The sequence below is a fragment of the Quercus suber genome, unplaced genomic scaffold, assembly GCF_002906115.3.
Source record: "Quercus suber isolate HL8 unplaced genomic scaffold, Cork oak 2.0 scaffold_45, whole genome shotgun sequence".
NCBI lineage: Eukaryota > Viridiplantae > Streptophyta > Magnoliopsida > Fagales > Fagaceae > Quercus > Quercus suber.
In genome coordinates, this window is record NW_027069510.1 from 528,145 (window position 1) to 548,498 (window position 20,354).

At 37.5% G+C, this 20,354-nt stretch overlaps 1 protein-coding gene across 2 annotated transcripts; it reads right to left on the reverse strand.

Annotated features, from left to right (window-relative positions):
- Positions 1-1,656: 1,656 nt before the first annotated feature.
- On the reverse strand, positions 1,657-11,456 carry LOC112001951 (phosphoenolpyruvate carboxylase, housekeeping isozyme). Of its 2 annotated transcripts, XM_024034128.2 has the most exons (11): positions 11,044-11,456; positions 10,593-10,781; positions 9,902-10,293; positions 9,659-9,743; positions 8,200-8,422; positions 7,672-7,775; positions 7,453-7,540; positions 6,478-6,632; positions 3,172-4,170; positions 2,682-3,068; positions 1,657-2,318 (listed from the first exon to the last, which is right to left on the reverse strand). In XM_024034128.2, exons 2-11 carry the CDS (start codon positions 10,758-10,760, stop codon positions 2,022-2,024), a joined length of 2,898 nt encoding a protein of 965 aa, XP_023889896.1. In that variant the 5' UTR covers positions 10,761-10,781; positions 11,044-11,456; the 3' UTR covers positions 1,657-2,021. The 2 variants fall into 2 exon arrangements, with proteins under 2 accessions (XP_023889896.1, XP_065627588.1); XM_065771516.1 differs by lacking the exon at positions 11,044-11,456 and having other exon boundaries at positions 10,593-10,860.
- Positions 11,457-20,354: the final 8,898 nt, after the last annotated feature.

Genomic DNA, 20,354 nt, shown 5'->3' on the forward strand with positions numbered 1-20,354 from the left:
CTCCCTTCCCCCCTTACATTTTTGTCACCCCTTTAATTTCTTACCCCCCCCCCCCCCCCCCCCCAATTTACTTTATTGCACTTATTTATTTACACACACACACACACACACACTATATCTAAACCCATAAATAAAAAATATTTTCTATTTCATCCCTCTTAAATGATTTTTAAATCTCAAATAAAGTACATTATGGCATGTCTCATAAGAATGATTGATGGCTTAGAACTCCCATTTCTTTATAATGAAAGACCCATAAGGCTTGAAAGAGATTGAAATCTAGGATTTTTTTCCCTTCAAAATAACACCAATTTTCAAACAATTTTTTTAGTTAGCATTATTTCCAAACTATTTAGGAAAGTAACATCACAAGTCTGTGAGACTCAAGTTTACTGTAGCAACTCAAGTATTACAGACTTGATTTCTATGAAAATTCACGTGGAAATTGAGTCTTACAGACTCGAGTTCCACAAAAGAAAATCCATAAATCAAAACTTGAAACATAGCATGGGAAGCTCAAATGGAGAACTTTGGTGATAGATCAAGACACAGAGAGAAAATCAACAACAAGAATGAAGAAACCCACCCAAAGACCCTGAGAGCTTGATTTCAATCGCCGCCGCCGCCACTTGGGTTTGATCTCTCTAGTTTGTTGCTTTTGTCTTCGTGGTTTGGGTTTTGTTAGACAGATCTCTTTGGTTTGATCTCTTTGTTTTTTTTCTTCATGGGTTTCTAGGTTTGATCTTTCTCTGTTTTTTGTCTTCGTGGGTTTCGTGGTTTGATCTTTGTTTTTGCTTGTGGACGTTTATGTGTTTGAAGTTTTGATTTTTGGGTTATCTTTTGTGGAACTCAAGTCTCATAGACTCGAGTTCAACGTGAATTTCGTAGAAATGAGTCTTTGATACTCGGGTTGCTATAGTGAACTCGAGTTTCAAATTCTCGAGATGTTAGTTGGGGGGGGGGGTGTGGTGTGGTGTTCGGGTTGTGAACATCTTTGTCGACTGAATCATTCATTTTATACATTAACTTTGTTTTCTTGTATACCGAACATTGGAAAACTCAAAAAATGTTCCATCGAAACAAATAGAGCAAAAGCTGCTCACACGCACGCGCTCTCTCTCTCTCTCTCTCTCTCTCTCATGCACAGTTTTACAAACCCAAAAACATTTTGGGGATAATTATTTTTGTTACCAATTTTTTTTTTTTTTTTTAAATGGAGAAACAAGCACTGAAACACACACAGAGGAGAGAGAGAATGACATTCTATGCCATGATAGCTTTTAAAGGAGGGGACCAAATTATACTAAACTTGACACTCTTAAAGAATGTGGGATAATTACCCCTTTGATTTTAGAAACAAACAAACAAATACGCGCACACACAGACACACAGGAAAGAGAAAGAATAGAGTTCTAATATAAAGACACCACAAACTATACTCAAAAACCATAATAGCTTTTAAAAGCTTCTAAGGGAGAGTGTAATTAGTTATACTAGATACAACACGTTCTCTTAAACAATGTAGAATAATCACCATTTTTTTAGAAACACACACGAGAGAAAAAAAAAAAAAAAAGATTTTAACACAAAAGCACATTATAAACTCCACTCATAAGCCAGCAACTTTTACAGAATAGTAATGCTACTGATTGCGCATCCACTAATTTATTTTTCACATCTTATTCTATTATCCATAAATAGGAATTGATGGATTAAGACAGGTCAGTGTCTCATATAGAAATAAAAGAACCAGAAAACACAAGTATTCAAATACAATGCTCACAGAATATTCCGTGGACGAGCATATAAAGCTCCATCAAGTTCAACTCTTGTATGGCGACAATAACACTGCTGGCTTTAGTGTTATCAAGCACAGTAATTAATATTTAGGCCGAAGCCAAATTATGACCTTGACGTGGATAATAAAACAGCATCCACTTCTGGTGCATATAAATTATGGTTTTTTGGGGGAAAATTCTCTGTAGGAAGGCAGCAAAAAGTGCAGAGAGAATAGCGCAACTCTAACCGGTGTTCTGCAAGCCTGCAGCAATACCCTTCATGGTCAAGATGAGGGTATCCTCCAAACCAGGGGCATAGTCACTTGTTGGGTTCAGCTTCACAAGTTCATCTGCTGGTTTGCTTACTTCAATAAAGTCCTTGGAGATGTGTGGCCGCACCTTCACATGGTAGTTTTGATCCCTTATTCTCTTCAATGTGTAGGCTTGGCAAACATTCAGGGTAGTAATGTAGGAATCACGCAGGCGGAGTCTTTGCTTCAAGTGTGGGTCCCCTTCAAGAAGATCCTTGTGTCCGGCAATCTACCAGCATAGGAAAAAGGAATATCAGATATTATTACATCCAATTTGTCAGAGTCCCATAGGCAGAGAAAATGTCATTGTTTGCAATGATTTGCAGTATCCAACTGATGATTTATGCAATATTTTTTGCATGTGTTTTGCAGTATCCAACAGAAGATATGGAAATCATATAAAAATTTGGCAAAACAACGTCTATGCAATTCAATGCCGATAATGATGGGAAGTATACAAAGAATTTTCTGAGAACTTATTAGTGGGAAAAATAAAGCATTGCTTGAGAATCAAAGAAAGCAATAATGAAAAGCAAAAATATAATTTACAAAATTTGAAATGTAAGACATATTCTGTCCAATTGTTTTTTACCTGCAGGAGAAGGCTCTTAGTTTGTTCATAATTGGTCCTCAATCTCTCTCCAAATGACCACAATTCTTCTGATACAAGGAGCTTGTCATACAAAGCAGCAATTCCTGGGTCTCCCTTGGCGAACACCATTTCAACCAAATCAATGGTGACCCTAAAGAAAGGCCATGCATTGTACATCTCCTGCATCATATGCAGATTCCTAACGTCCTTCTGAATGACCTGCTTGAATGCCGCTCCAAAGCCTAGCCACACTGGTAGATGAAACCTTGTTTGCGTCCAGGCAAAGATCCATGGGATTGCACGGAGTGATTCAATACCCCCACTTGGCTTTCGCTTTGATGGACGGCTTCCAATGTTCATCCGACCATATTCCAACTCTGGTGTAGCCTACATTCATAAAATAGACAACAGTTACTATATCAAAGATGGTCTTTAGTGAGCCTGAATTGTAAAATGGAAATGAGATCAATGCTATTTGCAGAATTCTTACAAGTCGGAAATATTCAACAAATCGGGGTTCTTTGAAAACAATGGAACGATATTCTTCTGTAGCAATGACAGCCATTTCATCCATCAATGCACGCCATTCCGGTTTTGGCGAAACAGGGGGATGCATACCATGCTCCAGAGTAGCAGCTGTGAAACGCTGGAGTGTTCTGAAACACAAGTGCTCCTCCCCAAACGATTGCTCTATAACTTCACCTTGAACAGTAACACGGAGTGATCCATGAATTGTTTCCGGGGGTTGAGACAATATGGCAAGATGGGTGGGGCCGCCTCCTCTTCCAACAGTCCCACCACGACCATGGAACATAGTTAGCTTCACACCGTATTGCTTAGCAACCTTTATAAGCTCCTCTTGAGCCTTGTATAACTGCCAGGCTGCAGAGAACCTTCCAGCATCTTTACCAGAATCTGAATACCCAATCATAACTTCTTGCTTTCCATTAATCCGATTTCTGTACCAATCTACTGAGAATAGCCGAGCTAAAGCAGCAGGAGCAGCTTCCAAGTCATCAAGTTTCTCAAACAGTGGAACAACTCTTAATGGTAGCTTCACATGGCATTCACGTTGCAGGAGCTCAACGGCAAGCACATCAGACGGTGCAGTTGCCATTGAAATGATGTATGCTCCAAAGTTGTCTGATGGAAGTTCAGCTATGACATGAAATGTGTCCAAAACATCACTAATTTCATCAGTTTTAGGAAGATCAGGTCCAAACAGTGGGCGCTTGCCGCTGAGTTCAGATAAAAGCCATTCCTGTCGATGTTCTTCAGACCACTCTCGGTAGGAACCAATTTCCAAGTGCTTTGTAATGGCATCCAAGACATCAGTATGGCGGTCAGACTCTTGCCTAATATCGAGTCTCACAAGCGATAGTCCAAAAGTTGACACTTGCCGCAAGAAATCAAGAAGGCTTCCATCAGCAATTGCTCGGTCACCACATGTGCAGAGTGATCTGTAACATAGTTCAAGAGGTTCCAAGAACTGCATATAATTTAAAACTTGATCATTTTCTGATGAGGACAAGGAAGAGCTCAAGGAAAAAGAAGATTAATATACAAAGATTCGAGTATTGTGGTCTAGTCTTGATGTCGGACCCTCTTAGCACCTTTGATAGGTCATTTTAGTTATTAGTATTGAGTCTTTTATGTTGAGAAGCTGTCTGATCAGTTTTAATTAAGTTCTATTAGAATAAAGGCAATTTGGTAATTTACAGAAATTTGGAATGGGCTGTTCTTGGCTGTACCAAAGGCCCATGAGTCCTATTTTATGTTTAGAGTCATTTTCCTATTTGGTTTAGGAGTTAATTCTTTTATTTGATTTTTGAGTATTCCTATTCATTCTAGTAATAGGTTATTTAGAGTCCAAGTCCTACTAGGAAAGGGATAACTATAGCCTCTATATAAAGGCTCTTTTGTGGTCATGTTATTTCAGAATATAGTGATTGATTAATAAAATTCAGCAGTTTATTTTAAGCTTTGTTTGTGTGATGCACACTTCTCCGAGGTGTGATGCCAAGGAACCCTAGGTGTGATGCTTAGGAAGACCTAGGTGTGATTGCCTAGTATTTTATTTATGTTATTTTCTGTTTATCCCCCGTATCAGCCCCAAACAGCTGTAAACATTCATTCTTTTCTAACCTAAACTCTTAAACATCAATCCTTATTCAAGAATTCATCAAGAAACCTAATATAGCGCAGAACTTCTTAACAGTCCTGCATCAGTTTCTAAACCAGTTAAACAAAAGTAAAAAATTAAAAGGCAATTTGTAACTTCTTGCAATAAGGGTATGTTGACAAAGCCATTCAGTAACAGATCCAACTAATATGTTTCTTTCCCTTCTAACTTATCTTAGGATAGCATTAAGCATTGAATGATAGCTTAAAAGAGAGTGCACCGGACAGAGCACAATATTGGATAAAAATCTACTAGCCATGGGTGTTAAAATTGAGATCCTATGTAGGATTGATAGGAGGGTCTTCCGAATAGGATCAAAATCATACAATTTTATTTTCATAAAAATTAAGGTGAAAACTAGGAAGCACAAACATGGACACGGGTATCGGTATGGGTACAGGTACAACAGGGCAACATGGCAATTTTTGAAAAATTAGGACATGAAATGGTGGCAATACAAATATAATTAATGATTAAATATAATTTTGAATATTCTTAAACATTTATTTTTTTTCATACAATGTTAAACATATATAAATTTAAGAGCAATAATAAATAATAAAGTGAATTCACGCTAATAAATGATGTTTAGAAATTGTAGTACAAACCAAGAATAAGATCTAAAAGAGTAAATATATAATAACTAGATAAGTGTTCAGATTAAAACTAAAAAGAAATAAAAGTTAAGCGTCCCTCCCGTGTCCCATAATTTTTCTAAGAGAAAGGAAAAAAAAAAAAAAAACACGGTTGGGACATGCAGGTACAGAAGGCATGTCCCAATGTCCCATGTTTGACACAAATGAAGTGTCCATGCTTCCTAGGTAAAAGATCACCACTAATAATGATTTTTTCAAGAAACATTAACTCAAGTGATGAGGTGTATTTTAACAGAAAAAAAGGAATGATAATCTACAAAAAAGATATCAAAAAATTTAATGAGATAAAGTATGTATCAAATAATTTTAAAGAGATAAAGTATATATCATAAAATATAAATAAGCTTTTAACTATAAAACATAACAATAGCATCAACATGAGTTTTGATTTTGAGAGCACGAACTCAATTAATTGGAAGTTAATTAATCATTAAATTGTATCACCTTCATTACTCTTATGTTCTTTTCACATGCCAAATAGAGAGGAGTATTTCTTGTTATTGACTGATTCAACATACAATGACAATTAGAGTTAATAAAAAATTGTACTAAGTAAGATGTCAATTAGAATTAGAGATTTATCTTGGAGAAGTGATTGATTTGTTACAAAAAGTCTAACAAATGTTGATTTTTTTAAAGTCAAGTTCAAATATGAAAACACTTGGCTATAAAAATATGTCAAAATTCAGAATCAGGCGGGATTGTGGTAGGATCAATTTGGATCCAGATCCTACCCCAATCCTACTAATTAAAGACCCTAGTGCAATCTGGATCGTTTGATAAGTTTAGGACCAAGATTTTAACAACCATGCTACTAGCCAACATATATGGTTAGATACAAATAGGTACAAATAGGTTGAATTGAGGGGAAAGAATAATATCAACATTGCCATTAAATGTAGGTGATGGCAACATGATTCTAGGAATTTTCAAAATAAATTTGATGGAATGAATTTACCTGCTCAACATTGGTGAAAGTTGCATCCTCTGGAATGTCAGAGTACCCATTGGCTAACAAATGACGAGAGCGTTCACGGGTATGATAAAGCCTGTCCCTCACATCACCAAGAATGACACGATAGGGTTCACTTGGAGGAATTTGTTTCCAAAACTCTGCATCACATAAAAAAATCAACATCATAGTAATACAAGGTATCAGCCAAAATTACAACACAAATGATTTTACCTAAAATTGAAAAATATCTTCTTGTTATATGATAACAAACATACAACACTTGTTTCCACTGTGTTGTCATCATAAATTATGGTTGCACAGCTAAGAGATCTCTGTAGAATGAGTTCTTTGAGCATGTCTATTGTTTAAATCATTTTTTTTTTTTTTTTGAATATTTCATTAAGTGTTCTCTGGCTAAATGTGCACCACCTTGTATTTATGTAGCTACTGTCAGTCACGATTGCACAATTAGGAAATTCCAGTTAAGTCAAAGATTAATCTTTTATAGCTGACGTAGCCTCCGCCTTCAACTAAAATTGTGAGGAGAAATATTGCTTCTTTCTATTTCCTTTCTTCATTTTACCACTTATTTAGCTATGTTCCAATACAAACTAAGGCAAAGCAAAAAGGTTTTGTACGCATGGTGTAGAAATTGTCCAAAAGGGCTAGAAAGAAAGTAGAAAGAAGTAGGAATAAATTCATTCATAAAGGCATATTTAGAATGAAGATAATTGGAGGAAAAAACACCATTTGCATTTTCTTCTCTCATTTTTCTTTCTTTTTTGATAAGTAAGAAAGATGCATATTCAAAAAGCTACCTCATGCTTTCTTCTCTAATTTTTCTAAAGCTGAACATTGTGCCATTGTAGGTGAGGAAATTACCCACAGATTTCCAGACTGTCAATAAACCTTGACATGGTAAAGGAAAAAACAGCTTCCACATGTAAAGAGAAACACACCCCACCATGTATTAATTACCTATATAGTGCTTTGCATCTTTCTTGGTTGACCTATGGAGTTCATCTGCACGAACACGAAGCTCATCATTGCACCGCCACATAGATAACTGCAAAAAAAGAAAGAGAAATTGCTAAATAATGATGACAAAGTACAAAAACAATAATCAAGCAACAGTCTTCCAACCTAGAAAAGGAAGCTCCTTGGAGAAGATTGTAAAATGCAGAAGCTATTAAGTACCTCAAACATAAGATCCTCAATTTGGGAATAGTACAAGTTAGCGGCCATCATTCTAGCCAATAAGCAAACATCTCTTGTGACCTCAGGAGTCACCCTAGGATTACCTGCACCCAATGTAAAAAAGATGTTTAGAAGAGAGGGAGAGAGAGAGAAAGAAGTAACTAGACCACCCCAATGCATAAAAAGCTTTGAAATTACTCCATAAAAAATCCACTTTGAAAGAATTTGTCTGTCCTTTTGCTCCTTCACTGGGAACCATATCAATTTGCATGGTCAGTCTTTTGCCATGAAGAATGATCATACCATTGCGATCACCACCAGGTCATTAACAAATGAGACCATCCAAAAATTAAATGGAACTAATTGGAAAAATCCCAATTAAGAAAAGCAACTATGAAAGTGTTTCACAATGGAAATCACAGTCGAGGTGTGTTCACTATGACGAAGATAGACAGATGGTTTTGCTTCCTTTTCCTCTAATTTCCAAACTGCCTTCTTTAGAAGTTTGGCCAAGGAGAAGGATCTTACCATCACGGTCACCACCCATCCAAGAAGAAAATTGAATAAGTGGGGCATTGTAAGGAAGACGTTCATTAATCCCTAAGTTCTTCAAAGCCGTGTCAACACGGCGTAGAAACTTTGGAACACCCTTCCAGATTGTTTCATGGAAATAGCTCATCCCTGCCCTCATCTCATCTTGTGGAGTTGGAGGGGTCCTCCGGATCTCATCTGTACGAAATGCAGCTTGAATCTACATGAAATAAATACCAGGAAAAAAAGAAGAAGATTGAGAATACTGTAGACTAATTTTGTTTTTTGTTGGTGAAAAATTTTAGTTACAGTTTTACAAGATTTAAAACATCAGCAGTAATATAAGTAGCTTTCTCGTGGCTTTGATGTGAAAATCCTCTCCAAGCTCATGTGATCAACCATGTTAAAACATATGGAGCATGGAGATTTGCAGCAAATGTCTTACAGGGCAGGTTCTTATTACATTAAGAATCAATGGCACTAAAGCATTTATTAATTATTTTTTTTGATAAGTAAATAGAAAAGAGGGAAAGTTAAGAGAGGGGTGCAACACGAGGACTTCCCAGGAGGTCACCCATCCAAGTACTACTCTCGCCCAAACACACTTAACTGAGGAGTTCTGCAGGGCAGCCGCTGCTTTCTTTCTTCCACAGGCAACATGGGTAGTGCTTTAGATAATATAATTCATTTAGCAAAGATGCTACTTGATGATCTCCCCTTGGGGCCAAAAGTCATTTTTCCAAAAAAAAAAAAAAATGCTACTCGATGACGTGCATATGCAAGCACAGGGAGTTAATTAAATATCTATTATTTAAACAAAACCTGAGTAGTGAAAAGGCTCCCAAAAATGCCTAATGATATAGATTTTAGGATGATCACATTACAATCACAGAACCTAGAATTTTTTTTTTGATAAGTCACAGAACCTAGAATAATTAATACCCGGATGATATGTATTTTATGAAAGTCAGATGACTGTCGACTTTTATCTCTTAAAGATCAACATCAAGGGTTCTAACTATTTACAAAACCTAAAATGGAGACAGTTTGTTGTGGTTACAACTTACAAGATTGAATGCAAAGAAAAAGTATTACCAAGAACATCTCAAGCTCTAAATACCCGATAAGAAGTAAATGATAAGTATTGCGGAAAGTTGGCTAGTAAGTTACAGAATTCTGCAGGAAACACAATACTCCAAATAACCACAAAGTAATATCAGTCAATCTATATGTTACTGTATTTGTCTTGACGTTGAGGTACAATAAAGGGGGGGCAGGGGCAGTGGATTAGTCCAAAGCTGCTTCAGTCATTAATGTGGACCCATATTTCTCATCAAATGTTAGAAAAAATCCACAATATCAAAAAATGTGATCCTAAAAGATTCGCAAAAGGAAGTTTGCAACAAACATAAATATTCAACTACATAACACAAATTCAAAGGATGCTGATAGTCACCTCCCTCTGAAGTGCCTCATCAAGCTCCTGCTTATCATCAGGGGTAATGTCTTTGGCATACAATTGGGCTAAACAATTCCTAATCCTGAAGAGAGAAGAGAAAAAACGATAAGAAGATTGAAAAATACAGCAAGAATGCAAACTTTAGCACTTCCCCCCCTCACATAAAAGTAAAAATAGAATATTATCATAGTATAATATTCGAATGCTCAGCATGCATGGCAGGCAAACTGCAGAACAAACCTTGCATGCTTTTGAAGCAAAGATCTACGAACTGATTGTGTAGGATGAGCAGTCAAGACCAGATCTACAGTCTGGTTCTTGAGAGCATCAAAAACTTCCTGTGGAGACTTCTTAAGTTGCACCACAAGTCTCTTGAGAGTTTCTTCTATGTCTGATTCGGTTGCTGCAGAGTTCTCATCAGCAAAGTCTCCCTTTTTAAGCTTGTTCCGTCTGCGGTGAGCAATCTGGACCTCCTCGGCCAAGTTGGCCAAGTTAAGCATGTGGGAGAAAGACTTTGCAATGACAATAGAGTCCCCTGGATCCAAGCTTGTCAACACACTTCCAAGCTCTTCTAGCTTCTTAGGATCATGCAGACCTTCATACTCAGCAGAAAGCTCATAACACTCTTGAACCTATGCATACAGAAGATGTCAATGAAACAGAATTAAAAATCATCAAATCAAAAATTGGAAGATGTCTCAAAATTTATAGTGCACTGAAACTTGGTGAAACTAACACATTGTGATTGTTAAAACCAACCAAAAACTGCGAAATCAATAATGATGCATTGCATATTGAAAAAAAAAACACTCAAAGGTTTTTACGCAGTTAAAAAAAAAAAAAAAAAAAAAAAAACTCAAAAAGCAAATTGAAGAGATGGGATAGATTTATTCTTTGTAAAATATAAATAATATTGAAATCAATGACTTACAGTTTCCTTGAGATCCTCCCCATGTAAATCTTGGAGAATGTCGAGAAAACGATCCAAAAGCAGAGCATCATACTCAACCAGCTTGTCATCCTCACTCACTTTGGCCGGAACCAAAAGCCGAAGCTGCGCGTCGATCGACGCCAACTTCTCAAGATTCCGATTCGCCATTGTTTGCTGCTCCCTCTGTTACTGTAATCACAAAAGAGTAAGTCTAAAATCTCGGAGTCAAACGAGAGCCAAGAGCCACAAAATTCTGATCACGACCCAGAAAAAAATAGATCGAGGATTTGATAGCTAAAGGCCACGTGTACTAGTAGTGTTAGTATTAGTATAGTGCTAAAATGAAAGAAAAACAGAGCACTTGTTGGAGAAAGTGAATTATTTATTTATATATATATATATATATAATAAAACCCAGATGTGAATCAATGAGCAGAGTATTGCGGTGTACCTGAATCTGAAAAAGTGAGATTTGATAAAGAAGACGAAGAATTGGATCAGAGAGAGAGAAAGAAAGGTTTGAGATCCAAAGCTATGCAAAGGGTATGACTTTATATAGAACCTAAAAGCTTCTTCTTGTCAATTTCAGTTCTTTTTTAATTTTTAATTTTTAATTTTATTTGGCTTTCTCTCTCATTCAGTGGCGAAACATACCTACATACATACAACTACGACTTAATTCAGACTTGGACGGATCCTCTCTCTATTTCTCTCTCCTCACTTTCCTTTTCTTTGATGGAGTTGGAATTGGAATATGCTTTACAAAGATGCTTGTTTGAGTTCTGTACTTCCAAATCCGAGGTAATCGATGGTTTTTCTTTCAAACACGCCGAGTTTTTGTCCGGAAAGGAAGGTTAGAACTAAAATGGAATTAGATTTATTTCCAATGCCCAAAAATTGGAAGGAAAAAACTAAAGACTTATTATATTATTACTTTATTAGGTTCATGTATTATGGTAGCTTAATATGTACTATTAGTATGTCAGTTAGTAACTCTCCCTCTCGTGGAGCTCTCTCTCTCTCGTTCTAGTATGAGTACTCCCTCCCTTGGCTGTGTGCAAAGGGTAACAGTTTCAATTTCCTAGGAAAAAATGGAGGATGAGGTGTGTGATAGTCTTGACAAGATGAAGTTATCAACTGAAGAGGAACAAATTATTGCTATCTCGGATGAAGGAAGAAGGGAAGCTATTGAAAGCTGTAATCTGATCTTGATTGGCAAATTTCTTACATGTAAGCCTTATAATAAACTGGCTGTGAATAACATAATAAGGAGAGCTTGGGGATTGAATGAATCAATGCAAATCCTTGAAGTAGGGCCGAATCTCTTCCAGTTCAAATTTCAATCTGAGTTTGATTTGGATCAGATTTTGAGAGGAGGTCCCTAGACTTTTGATAATCAATTATTGTTATTGCAACGGCAGAAAAAGGGCATGACTGTGGGAAGTTTCGAATGGAGGCTGCATCCCTTTGGGTCCAAATATGGGGGGCACCGTTTGATATGGTTTCCCCTCAAGTGGCAAAGGAAGTGGGGAGCCGTTTGGGAGAGTTTGAAGAGGTGGAATGGAAGAAAAAAAAGGACAAACTCAGTATGTTTATGAGAGTTCGAGTGGCCTTACCAATCTCCAAAACTATTCGAAGGGGTGGTTTTATAGCTGGTTCAGATGGTGTGAAGTCATGGGTGACTTTTAAGTATGAGAGATTGCCCATGTTCTGTCATTACTATGGAATTTTAGGCCATGACCTGAAGCACTGTGCAGTCCATTATGCTATGGAGAGAAAAGGAGGCCACATAGAATATCAGTATGGAGATTTTCTTAGAGCAACAGGGGGTCATCCAAGAGATCCAGGTACTAAAGCAGCAAGTTCGAGCTCTGTCTCAGAGGAAGGTACGGGCTATGAGGCAGAGAAAAGTGGTGTTCAGGCGAAGCAAGGAGGTTCGTTGGGGAAGATGGAGAAGCATGTTTTCAACCCTGGAAACCCCAGTGTAACGGATAAGGGAATTGTCGAGATTCAAGGAGAAGGGAAGGAAATTTTGCACATTGACAGCTCGGATATTAATTGCCATGCAAACTTAATGGCCATAAAGACTGCATTAGTGGAAACCGGCCCTAAAATCCAGCATTCGAAACAGCTAGACACGGATTTTTCTAAAGTGGAGGAAACGTAGTATTTGATAATACTACAAGTGTGGATCATGAGAAGCCTTTATCGCTAGAAGCCAAGAATTGTGAACCTGGGAGTATTACTTCAACCCCGGACCTAATTGGGCCTAGTAACAACAAGCCTAAGGGTTCATGGACCCGTATTAATAGAATGGACTTCGGCTTAAGTGGATTCACTAAGTCCATTGCACTACCTGGCCTGGGCAAGAGAGATACACGTGAAACACAGGGAGGGCAACTTGAAGAGCAAATTTGGCAGAGAGGTAAACTGTGCAAAGATGAGGAAATCAAAGACTATGTATCAATGGGGGTGGAGAGCCACCCTTGCTGGGAGCAATGAGGTTGCTAAGCTGGAACTGCCAAGGGCTTGGGAACCCTTGGACAGGTCGAAGCCTTCGCAAGATTATGAGGGAGCAAGTTCCCACGGTATGTTTTCTAATGGAGACAAGACTTGATAAAGATGGTTTTGATAATTTGAATGGAAATTTACCATTTCAGAATAAGATCATTGTGAAATATCCGGACTCTAAAGGAGGGTTATCTTTTTTGTGGAGGAATGAAGTTAATTTTACTGTTAACCATGTTTTAGCAAAAGTTATGGAGGAAGATGGTTTTGTGTGGTACTTGACTGGATCTATGGGTGGCCAGACGCACAGCAGAAAGAAAATTCTTGGAAATTGTTGAAATACTTACAATCCTTCGTAGTGGGACCACGGATGGTAATTGGAGACTTTAATGCTTATTTACATGCTTCTGAAAAGAAAAGTGTCAGGCAGCCACAGTTTTCTCAAATTGAAGCCTTTAGGGAGGCGTTAAATTTTTGTCATCTTCAGGACCTAGGATATAAGGGGTATCCATTCACTTGGAGCAATAAGAGACCCGGGGAAGCTAATACCAAGATTCGGCTTGATAGGGGTGTTGCATATAAGGAATGGTCAGATAAATTTCAGTTTAGTAAGATTGTGCATTTGTCAACTCATGCTTTGGATCATTTACCAATTTTATTAGATGTTCAATCCTTTTCAAAACCAAGGTAGCAAGGTGGAAGAAGCTTTAAGTTTGAGGAATCTTGGTTGCTCCGGACTAATTGTGAAGAGGTTGTTTAGGAGGCCTGTGGGAAGGTAGGGGAGGAAAGGGTTGGTTTGGCAGTAATCCAGGAAAAAATAAAGGTTTGTGGAGCGAAGCTTATGGCTTGGGGTTCTCCAATAATTGATCCAGATACCATTGCTATCAAAGAAATTCAAAAATTGCTGGACAGATTGAATGAGGCCGAAGTGACTGAAGCTACAAAAGTTGAATTTTTGGGGTTGAGCAAAAGGATGGATGAACTTCTACAAACAAGGGCAGTGGGTGGAGGAGTTGGAGGAGGTGGTTAGGGTAGCTTCAGCCTACTTTGACAACCCATTTCATGTAGGAGGGGGGGATCAGATGGAGGAGTGCTTGAATGTAGTGTAGTATATGGTGACTGAAGACATGCGGGAATTTTTCTCTTTTGAGTTTACTGCTGAAGAAGTGAAGGTGGCTCTGTTTCAAATAGGACCAACAAAATCTCCAGGACCTGATGGTATGAATGCACTTTTTTATCAAAAATTTTGGCATGTTGTGAGTGATTCTGTTGTTCTTGTTGTTCTGGATTTTTTTAAATAATGGTAATATGCTCCCTGATATTAACCATACAAATATTGTACATATCCCTAAAGTTAAAAATCTAGAGAGAATGTCTGAGTTTAGACCAATAAGCCTGTGTAATGTTATTTATAAAATTATTTTCAAGGTGTTGGCAAACAGGTTGAAATAGGTTCTGCCTCAGATCATCTCACCCACTCAGAGTGCTTTTGTCCCTGGAAGGTTGATCACTAATAATGTGCTGGTTACATATGAGACACTTCACACCATGCACCCTAGGAAAAAAGGGAAGAAGGGTTCCATGGCATTGAAGTTGGATATCAGTAAAGCCTATGACCGTGTGGAGTGGCACTTTCTTCAACAGGTTATGGAGAAGTTGGGGTTTCCGATCAACTGGATAGAAAGGGTGATGAGCTGTGTGACAACACCATCCTTTTCTATTCTGATAAATGGGAAGCCCTATGGAATGATCCATCCATCTAGAGGAATCCGCCAGGGAGATCCATTATCACCCTACCTTTTCCTATTGTGTGCCGAAGGATTTACAGCATTGTTGAATAAAGCAAAATTAGAAGGGCGGATTAAGGGAGTTTCCATTTGCAAAGGGGCACCAAAGGTCACGAACCTTATGTTTGCTGATGACTCATTTGTTTTGCCAGGCAACTCAGGCTGAAGGGGAAACCATAGCAGAGATCCTCCAAACATATGAAAGAGCTTCTGGGCAGAGTATTAATTTGGAAAAGTCTTCAGTTTATTTCAGCAACAACACTTTAGATAGGCAGAAGGGTTAGATTTTGGAAGCTTTGGGAGTAAAGGAGGTTGACTGGTTTGAAACGTATCTTGGTTTACCAACTTTGATTAGGAGGGCCAAGTATAACACCTTTTCATTTTTGAAAGATAGAATTTGGAAGAAGTTTCAAGGATGGAAGGGCATGTTATTGTCTAGAGCTGGCAAAGAAATCCTCATCAAGGCTGTGGCACAATCCATACCAACCTACACTATGAGTGTATTTCAAATCCCTTTGAGACTATGTGATGAATTAGATGCATTATGTGCAAAATTTTGGTGGGGGACAAGTGGGCAATGAACGGAAAATTCATTGGAAGAGTTGGGATAAGCTGACTGTTTCAAAGAAAAATGGTGGAATGGGTTTTCTGGATTTGAGAGCTTTTAATCTAGCCATGTTGGCCAAACAAGGGTGGAGGATGGTTAAAGGGCAATGATTCACTGCTCTACCAGTGTTTTAAAGCAAGGTACTTTCCAAGATCAAATTTCCTAGAGGCTAAAGAATCACCTAATTGCTCATATGTGTGGAGAAGTTTAATGGCTGCAATGCCTATTATCCAACTGGCCACTGTTGGAGGGTTGGTAATGGAATTTCAATCAATGTCCTGAAGGATAAGTGGATCCCAAATTTTCCCACAAATAAGGTTCTAAATCCAATCCAAGAAGATTGGGGTGATCTGATAGTGTATGTGAGCTGATCAATCCGGAGCTGAATATATGGAGATATGAGGACATTCAAACCATCTTTCATAAAGAAGAAGTTGATGCAATTTGCCAAATCCCATTGAGTAAAAGATATGTAGCTGATACCATAGTTTGGATGCCTAATCCAAGGGGTAAGTTTACTGTCAAGTCTTCTTATCATGTGGCGAGAAGTATCCTTAATGATGCAAATCAGGTTGGAACATCTGGGGGCTATGTTGCAAAAAAGGTTTGGACGGCAATTTGGAAGCTACAGATCCCTAATAAAATTAAAGTTTTTGCATGGCGAGCTTGCCATGAGATTTTGCCAACAGCGTTAAACCCAACAAGAAGAAGGGTAATCCGTGAAGAGAAATGTTCCTTATGTACAAGAGAATCGGAATCCACAATCCATGCTCTGTAGGATTGTGCAGTGGCTCAAGATATTTAGGCTGGTAGTGTCCATAAACTGCAAAAATACAACCATGGTCAATTTGATTTGTTGCAATTGATGGAGGAATTTTTGGAGTGGCTGAGTTTAGAAGAGATTGAACTATTCTAGACCCAAGCATGGCTGATCTAGAACCAGCGAAATTCATTGCTGCATGGAGGAAAAATGAAGGGTCTGACTTGCTTGAACAAACGTGCTGAGGAGTGCGTTGAATATTATCCATGGGCTCAAACACAGCTTACTGTTTAGCCGAGACAGCAACTGAATGGAGAGGTATGGAAACCACCACCATCAGAGGCATACAAGCTCAATTTTGATGCTGCATTATTTTCGGACTTAGGCAGAACTGGGTTTGGAGCAATTGTTCAAAATGAAAAGGGAGAGGTAATGGCTGCTATGACTGCTGCTGGACCGTATGTGCACACCAGTGATGAAGGAGAGTTGCTTGCTTGTCAGAGAGCCTTAGAATTTGCAATGGATGCTGGATTTTCTAGGTTGATTATTGAGGGTGATAACAGTAATGTAATTCATGCTATATATTCTTCTAAGGAAAACACTTCATTATATGGTAATGTAGTGGATGACATTCGCCATTTGATAAGGGGATTGCATTGGTCTGAGGTTTGCTGCATTAGGAAGGGTGGAAATAGGATTGCATTTACGTTTTTCTTTTTATGGAAAAAATAATTTTATGTGCATGTTAAAAAGCTATAAATTTTAATACAAAATAGGGTAAATTGTAAAGAACACCCATGAAGTTCGGGGTCACTTGGGTTTTACATTCTAAACTTTGAGAAATTGGATTTTACACCTTGAAATTTGGTTCCGTTTCCACCCTACGTTAATTTAAGCTATTAAGTGACACGTCGGCATGCTAACATGTAATTTTTTTTTTTTTTTGGCACCAAATCAGCCCTACAAAATGACATCGTTTCAAAGAAAGCAAATGACACTACTGCTAGCTTCCAAAATAGCGCCGTTTCACCAAAATCAAAACACAAAATCCAAGTTTTATTATGACACCGTTGTTAAGGACTTTTTTTTCATGCCACATGATTATTTTATTCGCGACAAGCACAATATCAATATTATTATGAATTTTTGGATAAATCTCTTTCAAAGCCCCCAAAAAAAAAAAAAATCATATTATATTCAACTACAAAGGTTGAGCTCACATGGTCCATAAGATCTTCAACTTTCGATCCACATTTCCTTTACATCACATAATGGGCTTAAGGATTGGATCTTTTACTTCATCAATTGGGCGCATGTCCCACCACATCATCACAGTCCATGGTTCAAGCCCATGGCAAATTATTTCATCAAAACCCATGGTTTAAGCCCATGGCAAATCATCTCATTTTTAATTCATGATCTAAGCTCATGAGTATCAATAGAAAAACTTTGGGAATTGTGGTTTGGAGGGCCAAGAAGTACGTTTAGTAAAACTCTGCAGTTTAAATTTGATAAAAGAAACATATTGCTTGGCATGTCTTCTCCAATTCCCTAAACTTTGACGAGTCAGTGTGTAGCAAGTAACATCTAATAAGCATCCTATATCACATAGTACTTAAAATGATAAAACTCTCCAACACTCTTTACCTAAAACTTAATGTTTATCATATAATACAAATTTGGAAATCTAACTTGTGGTTGTCCTTTCCCTGTAGCCGTGGGCTCATTGGGCTTAGACCCTCGATTAATTTGTACTTTGAATTGGGTTTAGCCCACAGTGGGAGGTCCTAGAAGGGGTTTGGCTAGTAATGAGCACTGTTAGGTAAGGATATGGTGGTTATTTACTTAGAAGACCAACTAGCCTAAAAGACTAGTGAATGGCCAAGATGCCCTATTTAGAGTCCAAGCTGGACTACCTTTCCCCAAGAATATTTTTTATCCTTACCTTTTTTCTCTCGTGTTTCTATCTCCCATCTTAGGTTCCAACCCCTTTCTTTTCCCCCATTGCTTTGCTTTTATACTTTTGCTTTAGTGGGGCTATGATGATGAGAGAATATTTGCATGTACATGGGTCCCCCCAACTTGTGGGGTTTGAGTGGCTTTTTGGATCCGAGCTATTGTTCTGATCTGTCTAATCACGTGCTAAGGATGGGACCCACAATTTTGCTATTGAAATGATTTTCTAGTAACTTGTGTCGGATGCTAAATCTTGTGTTTGATGGGCGGACTCCCCTAAGGCACTTCTTTCCATCCTCGGTAGTATTGGGATCTTGTTCAATTATTTGTGCCAAGGATACATAGTTTTGTGTACCTTGCTAAATGTTCATTACATTTGAGTTGGAATTAAATTTAGTGGTGCTTGACTTGGGCCTAACATGGGCTAGACTTTTGTCCTTTTACAATACCCCCCCCCCCATGTTTTTGTCTCTAGTGTGTGGGAAGGGAAACATGGTCATGTTCTTGGTGCCTTAGAACATGCGCCATTGTAAGCATCGCATCTTGGTGACACCAACCCTCAGATACTAAATGCACCAGATTTGATAGCTTTCCTCTTCGCATGCTTATTGATAGTTGTCAATGATCAACGACCACGATTACCTACCCATTGAGCTCCTGAGGTACACGAAAATCAAGGTGTGGCGTGGGCGGCAATTTTCTTGCCCACTACCTTAATTTCCTCCCTATAAATATCCATTAGCAGTCCATATTTCATTTCTTCTATTTCTTTCCTCTCGAGCTCCTTAATTTCTTACATTCCTTCCTACATTCGCTTAAAGAGAAAACCTCTTAAGCTTAATTGCCCCTCCTTCCTGTAAGTACATTTCTTTCCTACTCTTCTTTTACTTTAGCGTGGTTATGAGCAAATTTTCTAGGTTAGTAAATACTTCTGAGGCCTTGCTGGCTTTTAGCACTACAAAAAACTTGACCTATAGTGGCGTTTTTTTTAGTGGCGTTTGTAAAAAACGCCACTATAGGTACCCTATAGTGGCGTTTTCTACAAATGCTGCTATAGCCATATTTATAGTGGCGTTTGGAGGGTCCTATAATGGCGTTTTAAAAAATGGATCTATAGCAGCGTTTTTCACGACCTATAGTGGCGTTTTGAAAACGCCACTATAGGTCATGGGCCTATAGTGGCGTTTGTCAAACGCCACTATAGGTTTTGGTCTTACAAATGCCTATAGTGGCGTTTGTCAAACGCCACTATAGCCCAGAATAAAAAAAAAAAAAAAAAAATTCCAGCACAAACAGAAAAAAATTAATTAATTAATTAAAGAGGGGGCCTATAGTGGCGTTTGACAAACGCCACTATAGGTTTTGGTCTTACAAATGCCTATGGTGGCGTTTGTCAAATGCCACTATAGCCTAGAATAAAAAAAAATTTAAGAAAAAGAATTCAGCACAAAAAAAAAATAAAAAAATAAAAGAGTTGACCTATAGTGGCGTTTTGAGTGGACCTATAGAGGCGTTTACTAAACGCCACTATAGGTCCAAAAATGCATATATATCTACAATATTAAAAAAAAAAAAAAAAAAAAACAACAACTGAATGGATTCCGGCGTACATAAAGAAAAGGAATATGCCATAGAATATGCCTAGAATATTCTATGGCATATTCCAAAATATTTGAATATATTATAAATATATATATTTATTTAAATCTATATATTATTATATATTTATATTTAAGTGAAAAATGTTAGATTCACAATAATTTTACAGGATTTTGCATAAGTGGTTAGTTGTTATTTGTTTAAATTTGAATTTAATACTAAGATTACTTTTTTACTCCAGTAATAACAATCAGTAACAACCTACCACTTAAAATTTGTTATAAAAATGTTATGAAAATATTGTTGACATATCATTTCTCTTTATATATATACATATTTTATTTTTTTTTATGTATGAAAAATGCTACATCCACAACATTTTCACAATATTTTCACAACAAATCATAGGTGGTTAGTTGTTATTGGTTTAAATTTGAACCTAACATTACTTTTTTTGCCCCAATAATAACAATCAGTAACAACCTACCACTTAAAATTTCTTGTAAAAATATTGTTGACATATCATTTCTCTTTATATATATATA

What these genes read in the sequence shown, in the direction of transcription:
- LOC112001951 (XM_024034128.2), bottom strand. Translation starts at nt 10,760, where the DNA reads ATGGCGAATCGGAATCTTGAGAAGTTGGCGTCGATCGACGCGCAGCTT. An exon ending in TTGCTTCAAAAGCATGCAAG is followed by an intron (nt 9,744 to 9,901) that starts GTTTGTTCTGCA and finishes TTCTCTCTTCAG; the next exon opens with GATTAGGAATTGTTTAGCCC. An exon ending in ATGAGGCACTTCAGAGGGAG is followed by an intron (nt 8,423 to 9,658) that starts GTGACTATCAGC and finishes TATTTCATGTAG; the next exon opens with ATTCAAGCTGCATTTCGTAC.